Source organism: Gymnogyps californianus, chromosome 21 (assembly GCF_018139145.2).
Source record: "Gymnogyps californianus isolate 813 chromosome 21, ASM1813914v2, whole genome shotgun sequence".
Taxonomy (NCBI): Eukaryota; Metazoa; Chordata; class Aves; order Accipitriformes; family Cathartidae; genus Gymnogyps; species Gymnogyps californianus.
This window is the reverse complement of record NC_059491.1, coordinates 1,961,982-1,973,394: the sequence shown is the minus strand read 5'-3', so window position 1 is coordinate 1,973,394 and position 11,413 is coordinate 1,961,982. Positions and strand designations below refer to the sequence as shown.

Sequence of the window (11,413 nt, the reverse complement as noted above, 5' to 3'; positions counted from 1 at the left end):
TAGAGATCAGCTGAGTCATAATAGCTTCACTTTCAGATCAGAAAAAAGAGGAAAGAACATGAATTTGACATGACTCAAGACAATAAAATATTCAGTCAGCCACATTCTCATACAATGTGAAGTATTGCAGCTCATCTGCTTTCAGTGAAATGGTGCCAGTATGTACCAGCATGAACATCTGTGCCCATTAAGTCTTCCTCACTCTCATGGATATATTCTTTGGTATATAATGAGTCACAGTGATTGAACTTTCTACAAAGGAAATGACCTCTCAAAAAAACCCTAAAGCAAAGAGGTGAGGGAGTCTGGCAAAATACCTACCAACCAGTTCAACTTTCTGAAAAGGAAATGGATAGATCTTGTCTCAATGTTAAAACAGTTTCATCTGTCCTATGAGCTGTGGCTTCCTGGATTAATCTCAGGGTTAAACACGTAATGTGCATGTACCAGAAATGACACTTTGTGGCTAGTGGCTATAAAATTGTGGTTAGGAGGAGAAGTTGCCCAGATGACCAAAGCAGACAGATAACTCACCTGCTGCGAGGCAGTGCCTGTCAAATGTAGAAGTACTTGCTCACAGTATGCAATGGAGCAGCTCCAGAAATGCTGTTGAGTGCAGCTTTGGCTTTTTCAGTGGACACAGTTGATTTAACTCCTGAGATGCCTTCTAACGTCTAGTTTTGGTTCTCGCCTGATGTTCTAAAAAAATCTTCCTGCGTCTTTTCTCATTCCTTGTAAATCAGGGGCAGGTGCAGTGAAAGCAAATATACTGGACAAATGTGCGTTTACGTATCTAACTATAGCTACTTCACTTCTTCCTTGTATTCAATCTACCTTTCTTGATGTTACATATTTTGTCATGTTCAGGAAATTTTGGAGGTGCTTATGGAGTATGATGGGAAAGTTAGACAAGGAAGATCTGTTACCTAGCTTTGGTTTTGGAAGGTATAGGGAGAGGCTACAGGGAAGAGTGATCAAGGCAGGATCATATCTTAAGACTTTTCCCCAGCTATGTTCTGTCTCAGCATATTTTCTGTCTTCAGCAAAAGTTTACATAAATGCAAAGTATAAACAGTGTATGGGAATAGCAGCCACAAAAAATGTAATAACAGAAAGGTCTAGCCTTAAGCAAATGTTGCTCACTTCATCAGAGAACAACGGCTTTACTGTTACAGCATTTGCGTGCTTTAATGACATCGCTACTGGATAAGGTGATACTGTTAAAGGAGTCTGACAACTCTTTGTTAACTTTGGGATCTTTGATAATTCTACAAAAGCCATTAACAAAAAATATTTCTCTTGTATTTTAATCCATATAAGGACCTGGTAGGTTGTAGGGTCATTAATTCTCCTGATCAGTATCATACAATTTCTACTTCAAGTAATAAATTCATTTCAGTTTCTAGAATAATTCAAGTCTTGAGGGGACCTCAGAAGGTAGGTCATTTGGTACAACCTTCTGCTCAAAGCAGGATCAACACTGAATGCAGACCAGGCTTTCCCTTCGGGTGAGGAGTCTGATTCTTGGTGAATTGTTTGCACAGTTGAATACTGAGTTTCAGCAACTGTATTTGCAGATATCTTCTAATCACTGACACATAGAAATGTTTGAGCAGTGTGTGCAATGACTGTTTTCTGGCTGTGTAGGTTTTTTCTTTGGTTTAACCTTGCCACAATGCTGTTGCTCTGCATGTAAAAACTAGGATAATTCCTTTGCTGAAGTTCTTTCTGTTTTTTTTAACATGTTGCTATTGTTTCAGTTGCATGAACCCTTTCAGGGAGACCTGTACAAGGTGCTGTGTATAGAGATAGCAAGACTATCTTATTCCTAAGAGACTTACGTTTAAGCTGTAGGATTTTATAGGTAGTGGGTAGATACAAGCAGAAAGGGAGAACTCTAATTCCTTTAAAAAATAAAGGGAACAGAGTATGCATGTACCATGCTTATTTGAAGAACATGTACTAACTAGAAACAAAAGTTGCTTAAGATTTTCTTCCATTTTTAAATGTATGTATGTGTTCACTCACAGTTGAAACAGGCATACTTAAATTTCAGAAGCTATTTTACCCCACAGCTTTAACACTGAAAGGCAGACACAAAAAAAGTGTGGTTTTTTTTTTCTTTGGCTAACTCTTCAATATCTGCTTTGGATTCTAGGGCCCTACAAAAATTCTGTGTTTGAGAGTTGGGTGGGAGAAGAAAGGAGAGGGCAAAGCACCATGACTAGGTGGTGATATTTTCTGTTGTCTGGTGTAAGATGTGTGTAGGGGTTGGACTGGATACAGGTAAAAGATTGCAGGGTTTCTTTTGTCCTTGATTTTTAAAACAGCCAGTAAAACCATAGTAGTATCTAGAACGGATTGTAGACTTGATACACTCAAAAGAGAGTTTTGGCACTGTTAACCTTCTGTTAGAGCAGCATTTAACAGACAGCTTGTGAGACAGAATTTGACCAGTAGCTGTAGGATGAGTTTCTCATATTGTCACCTTATATGGAATAGAGAAATTAACCCAGGGTGTGGGGTTCAGTTTGCAAACTCCATAATGCTGATAAGACAGCAGTTAGTGGTAACCAGGAAACCAAGTCTTATTATGTTGACAGCTCCATCTGAAAATATGAGTGAGATCAATAGATCTATCAACATGCTTTTACAGGGTGGTTGTGAATTACTATTCTGTTTTATTAGGTGCTTGTTACACATACAGCGAGTTGCAGCAAAAACTTGGTATCTGCCCCCAAATTCTATTAGTAGATAACTCAGGCTTGCTGCTGAGTTGAGTCCAGTATCTACTATGTTTGACACCTACTTGCTTCAAGTGCCTTGTTCGTACTCCTCCTTGACATGCATAGTGTTAGTTCAGCAGGCTGCTATGCCATTTATACTATACTCATGGTAGAATATTGAAGATGTAGTAGTGGTAATAACTTCTTTTTACCAGATCAATAAGAGCTGAAAGAAACAGTTTTAGTTTCATCAGAACATCCCCAAATGCGCTGCAGCAAGAGGTGTACCTCTAGTATTAAAATGGTGTGTCTTGCCAAGAAAGAGTTATGAATGCTTACCTTTTTTCTAGTGTCATAGAAGACAGCTTATGTGTAGGAGCAAGTAATCCTATAAGCTGAAGAGTTGCGGCTGGACTTCAAAGTGTCAGAATCACAAATGTGCCTCAGTACAGGGTCTAGTGAAAAGTATATACAGGATAGAAAAGCTTAGAATGAGCCTTGGCAAGTCAGCTCTGTGTGTGTATGTAAATATATTTTTGGTGTGAATTTGAGGATTAACTTAAAGGAAAAAAACATTTTGGGATGCACAAAATGAATACATGGAAACGTATGAATTGTTTTTGTTCAGTCTAAAGCAGAATGTTTGCTCTGTATTCTTTTAATCATGTATATATGTATGTCAGACAGTGATGAAGGGATACAATTATGGAGACAGCATGTACAAGGATGTATATTTGGGGGGGACAGGGAGTATCTTTGATAACCTATTACCTCCCTCCCCTTTCAATCCAGCCAGTTTATGAAATCTGTCCTAAGTTTATAATTTTGGTTTTGGTGACTCTGGCTGTTCTTTGTAATAAACATATTCTTTGCAAAATGAATTTCACCCACTGATATGCCCAAAATTATTTCAGAGCCACAGGATACCCTTTGAGATGTTTCCTGTTTAAAGTCACTTGTTTCCACTTTTAATGATACTGAAATTCTGCAGGATTAAGTTTGCTAAGCACTACTGTCCCCTATATGAAGTTGCTATGTGTTCGGCTCCATGTATGGGTGTTACTTCATTGACTGACATGCTCCCTCTCAACAGTGGAGATTTTGACAAGATAGAGAAGGGAGGAGGTGGGGCTTGGTAAAAAGACAGTCATAGAGAGGAAATGACTTCCCAAAGAAGCTGAATGAGGGACCGAGGACAAGGAGAGGTACAACTTCAAACTGGCAGATGCTGTAACAGGGACATCTCTTAGTCATTTTTTGCTACAAATGTCTGAACACCCCCCTATTTCTACTCACTGTAAATTAATAGTGATGCCTCATTGCCCTCTTGCTTTTAAAATAATGTCAAACTGGATCTGTGCTTTCACAACAAAACATGTTAGGGCAATGTTTCAGAGCTCAACTTGTAATTACAAACTGAAGGAGACTCCCATGGATTCAAACAGTTAGCAGCACAAGGTAGGATCCCAGGTTTCTGTCTTGTGTGATTGCTGTTTTGGAGTGAGCCTTTGACCTTCTTTCTCTGAGGAAGGTATCTATCTCAAAGTTTTGGAACGGTGAGTCTTCTGTGGCCAGTGGGCAGGAGATAGGTAAGGAAAGGGAGGGAGAATGCCAGACAACAATGAAAAGATACAGTATGGAGACAGTTGATGGCATGTAAGAGGAGAAAAGAGATTTAAAGGGTAAGAGACAGAACTGAATGAGCAAGCCAATGTCACAGCAGATAGTTCTCAAAGCTGCCCTTTGGGAATATAGCTGATATATTTACTTATGTAGAATGATTGAGTGTATGTGTATACATTATATGTATGTGTATCTATATATATGTGTGTGTATATATGTGTGTGTATATATATAATTAAATCTAACATGAGTAGCTTGGCTTCTGGAGAAGTTGCTGCTGGCAAAAGCACAGTTTTCTATGATTATAGAAAATACTGGGATGAGGAAAAGAAGAGTCGGTGCCTTCTGTTATGTGAGGAGCTATCTGGGTATAAGCAACTGCTGAGGTCAGTCCATTGTATGTCATCTATCAATGTTCCTCTAGTAAATATTGTATAATAAACAGCTAAAGCAACTTCCGCTATTTAAAAAAATTGTCTTCTCCAGGTTTGCAACATGCAAGAGACCCTGGGAAGATACACTGAATACTTGTAACTATTTTGCTCCTGGGAAGGGCCATCACACCCATTCTATCAAGACTGAGCTGAGTGGTAGTTCTTTGTCCACACTGATACTGTAAATTCTGTTCTTCAATGCGTGGAATATGTGTCAGCAGGATTAAACCAGGACAGTCTCCTGAATGTGGAATTGCAGAGAAGACACTCGCTGTGACTTCTGAAGTAAGCCAGCAACATCCTGAAATTCTTGATTTTTCTCAGATACTTTTATTACTCGACTGAATCTTTCTGCAGATATCTGTTCTGAAATACTTTGTTTGACTTGGAGCAAGCACTGTTGCTAGGCTGCTCTGAAAGCTTGAGATGGCTCTGACTTCTCCAAAATCTGTAGCAGGGGATTTGACACAAAGAGAAGAACTCATGCTCCATGATGGAAACTGTTTCAATTTCCTCTCTGCAAACATCATCACAATAGGTAAGTGAAAGGTTACTGTCCTTTCATCTAATAGTTTGGTATTGAAAATACTTTCTTTTTCTCCCAATTTACTTTTATTGTATTGAGGTTTCATATGGGACTTCTAGCTTTCCTTAAATTTGTTTGAGGGAATTGTGCTTGTATATTCCTCAGTCCCTTTTTTTCTGTGTAGTTGGTATGATGACTAGAGTTTGGGTGATGAGTTTGAGATGTGCTTGAATAGATGGGAAACTGACTTCTACTCCCAAGTTAAGGAAAAATACAAATAGTACTCTCACCTAATGTGCTGGTTAGAACCTTGATGTGTTGTCTTCTGTGGCTGTAAATAATAATGGTACAGCAAAAAAATGGGGACATGGCAAAATTCACAGGTAGATTGGAAGGACAACATAAGAGTACTGTTATTTACCAGACCTTCAAACAGTGCAAGTTTGTGTTGGTAACAAACTGGCTCTGAATCATTGTCTGACTTGTGGCTTAAGTGGGGTATGCACATTTCCCATAAAATGCCTATGATTCCTTCTGATCTTCAACTGAATCTCTTATGGCAGGGAATGTTTCAATTGTTGGTTTGCTAAATATAAGAAGTTTAGAATGTCTTCAAAGATCAATAAGCATATTTGGAGATACATGCCTATCTGCTTTTGAAACTACAGATGATGTGCACATCATCCGTGATTTGTTAACAAAGACTCATAACCTCTGCACCTTCACAGAAACCAACAGATGCATCTGTATTCCTGGCTGTGTGTCTTATTGTATCTGTAAGAATGTAAGGTCTATGTGTTCAAAAAGTAACATTTCCTACATAAGCAGGTTTTCAAGTATAAAACCAAGCAGCTGTACACAGACACTGCGCTCCTGCTTTAAGATTTTCATGTCCAAATGCAGTGGGAACCCAATATTAGACTGTTTGCTTATTCTTATCCCTTCTTGTCCCCAACAGATAATAGGTATCTGGTTTACTTTGAAAATGTGGCTAATAAAAGTTAACACTCTTCTGAAAGAATGCAAACCTCCCCGTTTTAAATTTGACCATTGCATTTCTAGCTGCCTCCCAATGCTGGTTAGCAGAGATGTTTTTCTGAGAGATGAATTAATTAGCTGGAATATCTTCAGTGGATAGTAGTTTGGTGGCTTGTAGCTCCCTTTGGCAATTAATGTAGATTGGAAATGATACATGTAAAAATGAAGCTGACAAGACACTTAACACAGATGAGAGAGAAAAGGAATAGAAGTCTTAAAGCCTTGGTGGTTTAAGAGATAAGCACTGGAATATAAAAGGAACGTGTATTACTTTTCTTTGCAAGACAGGTAGACAGAAGATGGCCAACAAGAACTGGCTTTTGAATGTAGGTAGAAATGAGATCTGCGATTTATTAAATGGTATCAATCATATCCCAATTAAGCCTTATTTTTAGGGTTTAATCCAGGAACTAATAGAGATCAGGATTATATCTAGCAGGAGGAAAGAGATACGTATTTTCATATCTGGCATTGCAAGTTTTATTTCCATAATCTCTGAAGCATCTCATGCTGGTCATTGATCCTAAAATAGGGAAGTCTTTAGATTGAAATCATGTTCTTAAGAACAGTGGATTTGAGAGGGAGGAGGGTTGTAGGAGAGAGGACAATGTATAGGAATTACAGAATTTGGTCTATGCAGCTTTGCTAGAGCAAATACTTGTGTCTGCTCAATTCTTCTTAAGAAGGTAGTGAGGTATGCTGAACCTTTTTGTGAGACAAAAAGTTATTTTTCTTGTCAAAGCAGTTCATACTAATAAGAAAGAAACAGTGGTAGCCCTGTAACTTAGCATTATCCTTTTTGTGGGTGATTCTAGTGCAGTTGCCTATCAACTATTTTTTGGCTTTCAACCAGTCCTCTTTATTCAGCAGCACCAAGTGCTCCTAAATATTTTATTCTTTAATCTTTACCACATATATTCCAGAGGGAACATTAAATGCTGGGGAAACCGGGAGGAATCATTACAGTAGAATGCAGCTATGAAGGCAATAAGAGCAGCAAGGAAAACCCAACCTCTTTCTCAAAGCAAAACATTTTGGGCCACATATTTAAAAAATGTGAATTAGTATCATAGGATGAGACTGTCAAAACTGATTGCAACTTTTTTCCTTGATTCTTTCAAGTGCTTCTGGAAAATCTTTCTTGAAGCTGATGAGAGCGGGATTTATACTGCCTCAGGTTGTGGCTCTGTGCCAAGAAGTTGTCTGAATTGAGCTGAGAGATACAGAGAATAACTATTGTTAGCTGTTGCTCTTTTTTGAGTGTTGGCAGCTTGGGCAGGGGGGAAAATGAGCTCTTATCTGTAATCTCCAGAGCTTCCTGAGAGGTGATTTTGCATATCAAGTGTTGACTGGAGATTGGGTAGGAGGAAGGGAATTGTGTAACTGATGTCTGTGGCAGATGAATTTGTGCTACAGGAGAGATCTGAAGGAGGAGGAGCTGGTTTGTTGCATTTAAAATAAAAAAATGTGATTTAGCCCAAGATTTTAATCGGAACTTCATGTATTCAATACAGGACTCATTTGCTTGAAATACATTCTCATTTACTGCCTATGGTCATGAAGTAGACAACACTAAAAGTTTTGGCTGGGCTCTCACAGGAACTAATTTCATCATTTTGGCCAAATTTCCAGCAACTGTGAGATCAATTTAGCTTTCTGCTGGCTTACAATTTGGACTGATATGTATATTTTTTACTAGCATTTATGGGGCTGAATATAGTTGTATTGTAGCTGTATTAAAAATAGCTTGTCAGTGAAAATATAATCCATAATTAACTGTCATTACACTAGTTCTTATCTTTGTTATGTATTTAGTGATACTAGTTTTTTCCTAGTAGAGGTAGCAATCATGTTTGATCATCATCTAAATGTGCTTCTTGGGTTCCCTGTATGCAGTAAGTACTTAAATATTCTATATTTATTCTTGAATTTATGCAGGTAAGTGGAGCATCTGTTCACAAATAAATTATTTCAATGACTCCTTTTTTATTTTTTAAAAATAACCATAAAGCGTATTCTTAATTGAAAGGTAATCTAAAGGAAATGGACAAATTTTTAACTTCCTGCAAACAGTAACTACAGTTTTGCTATTATGCATGTGTTTAATGCATACGCGTTTTTTTTCAGCAGCATTGTAGGATTTTTTCGATTGTTTCCAAAGTATGTTGAGCCTCTATTAGTGTCCTGTTTGCATTGTTGCAGCTTAGGCAAATGCCCAAGCAGTTGGCTAAATGAAGCTTGCATTGAGCGTCATGATCACTAGCAATGGAACGAAGCATGTGCTGAAGTACTTTGCTACACTGGGACCTTTCCTAAGAGGTATTATTCTCAGCTGACGAATCTCTTGAATACTGAAGGCCTGTAGTGAGATCTTTAGCATTCCACTGTCCTCTCTTGCCTTTGCACAACTCTTGAGCTCTCCTGCACTTAACTCTGCAAGCTGTTCGATTCATATCTTGTGGTTTCTCAGCGTGTGAAGATATGCTTGCTCATATGCTCTGCAGAAGGTTGCCCCAATACTACTATTATAGTGTGTCAATAGAAAAAGAGAAATATTTACAAAAATTTACTGCCTCTCACCTGCAGATCACACTAACAATGATAAGTTTTTTCTAGTTCTTCCTCACAAATTGGTTTGCAAGGGGTATGAAAAAGAAAAGTGCAGAAATGTAGAGGTGAAATAGGTGTATTACATCATTTGTGTGTTTTCTGGCACTACAGAAGTAAGATGGTATGTTCCAGTTATTGGTATATCATATAAACTGACTTTTAGGGAACTACTTTTTATTTGTATGATGAATTGTAATTTGTTGCCTCCTGAACAAGAATTGTCCATGATATACTTCTATACATAAAGCTCTATCAGTGTGCGTAGGTAGGACAAAGTGCAAAGAAATGGCAGAAATAGCTGGAGGGAGAGAAAGTCTTCATTGTGCCTGTGCAGCGCTTCCAGCATTCCAATGCAAGTGGGTCTGAACCTAAACAAAAGCTGGTCTGCAGCTCAGGAATCCCTTTGCAGACTTGTTCAGAACACCCACTTGAGTTTGTTCTTAACTCCCTAATTAACTCTTTATATGACTCAGTTTAAATGCTGTGTAGTGCAGTGACAGCTCTTATCTTATTTTGCCTTTGTATTGTAATAAATGCTCAGCAATCTACACAGAAGTGATCATAATACTGTTGAGCTGTTGTCTTGAGTAGCCTATGCTTTCAAATATGACATTTCAGCTGTATCAAGCCCATGCTGTCAAATGTAACACTTCAGCTTTCTCATTTGGGTGAATATATCTGCAAGAAAATTTAGGAAAGGATGGAGCTAGAGTTAAATCACTAGTTGGAATAAATCCATGCAGTTAAATAAATGCTCCTCAATTGATCCTTTGGTCCCATAGTGTCATAGCTATCTACAGTCTACTTCTGTACCATACTTATTAATCTTAGACGGCTTGAAACTCTTAGCATTCTTCTGCAGTTTTCTGATTTGTTTCATCAGTTGAGACAAACAGTTTTCAAAACTTGTTGCTTTTTTTGGAATAAAACCTCCGCTTTTCTGTGTAGGCTGTATATGGATGAGGAATGAGATTGCTATGTAAAAAGGAAATCTGAGTGGAATGCAATTGACTTACATAATTTTGCTGTATAATGTGATTCAACATTATTACAGCAGCATTGGGAAAGTCCAGAATCAAGGAGGTATATGGCAAATTTGGTAATCCTCTATTTTTCAAATATGTTCTGGCATGTCTAGACTCACTTTTCCCTTGTAATCTGATGAAAAAGTATTGTGCACAGACATGCAAAATCCTGTTTGCTTAGATATATAGTACATAAGATTAACCTGGAGAAGTACTTAAGATGGTCTTCAGCATGTGGCTCTAACATGCTGCCTGTCTACATGAGCAGTGCTTCTGTCATGGCAGGGTGGGTTGGACTAGATGATCTTTAAAGGTCCATTCCAACCCAAACCATTCTATGATACAAGTTTAGCTGAAGAACAGACACACAAGTGATATTATGTGAATTGGCATTAGCTGTCTGGAAGTAACTTGAATTAAAGCTAGATTTCTGTGAAACTGCCCATCAGTTAAAAATAAAATGTGAAATGATATTGTGGTTCTACTGGTTCTGCATGTATTAGTGAGTGACTGAAGAATGGATACTGGTTTGGGTTTGTTGTTGATGCAGTTTGAATCAAATCTGAAAAGGCACACTGTTTATCCCAAGTGTTTGAACTTAAACATGTCATTCTCCTTGATTTGGTACTACATAGTCAGTGGGTACTACAAAATTCTGACACCGAATCCTGAAGTTTTTGCGTAGTCTCAACTTAAAGAATTATGTTTTCCACACCTTTTTTCCTTCCTGAGTGGAGGGTAAGGCTATAGTGTAATGAACATTGCAAGCTGCTGTTTGTCCTTCTTTCTGCTGCGGAGGCAGAAATGAACAAGTGAGGCTTGCAGAATGCACTATTGTTACCTTTGTTGGCAATGTCAGCTTATACTAATTTAAAGCGTTCGTGAGTCCATGGACAGTTGTAATAAAGACACGAATCTAAGGATATAATATTGGACTGCTCAGCATACCCAGATTCTAGCTCTGATTCTGTAACTGACTTCTTGTTTGACTGTTTTTTGTAACTTCACTTTGTCCTTCTGTTGTCTCTTATTTTGATTACAAATGGGAACTGCTATTCCTGCATGACAGACACTTCCCAGTCATGTTTGGGTTTTTATTACCCCTGCTGACATACAAATAATAATAATGTTCAACCTAAACAATGCAGAAATGAAATAACAGTGGTAAGATCTTCTAGACAGTGACACTTGTGGGTACTGGTATCAGCTGCTTGGGAACTGTCCTGCAAAATACAATCTGTAGACCCCAGAAGAGCCCGAACCCTGGAAGTTTTGTGTAGCTAGAAATACTGAGTTAGATGAGAATAAGTTTGGTATGTTATTTATTCTCTTTCCTGCCAAAACCCCAATCAACCGAAAAAAAAAAAAAAAAAGACCCTAAGCTGCCCCATCTAGACATACAGAATTTTTACAATTAGATTTAGATGGTTT

The 11,413-nt window shown here is 38.0% G+C and overlaps 1 protein-coding gene across 1 annotated transcript in view; it reads left to right on the top strand.

Moving 5' to 3' along the window:
- Positions 1-5,209: 5,209 nt before the first annotated feature.
- The window catches only part of PLCH2 (phospholipase C eta 2), a 92,581-nt gene continuing 86,377 nt past the window's right edge, over positions 5,210-11,413 (top strand). Inside the window, 1 exon segment of the mRNA XM_050909426.1 lies at positions 5,210-5,321. Within this exon segment, the coding sequence (XP_050765383.1) occupies positions 5,210-5,321 (112 nt within the window).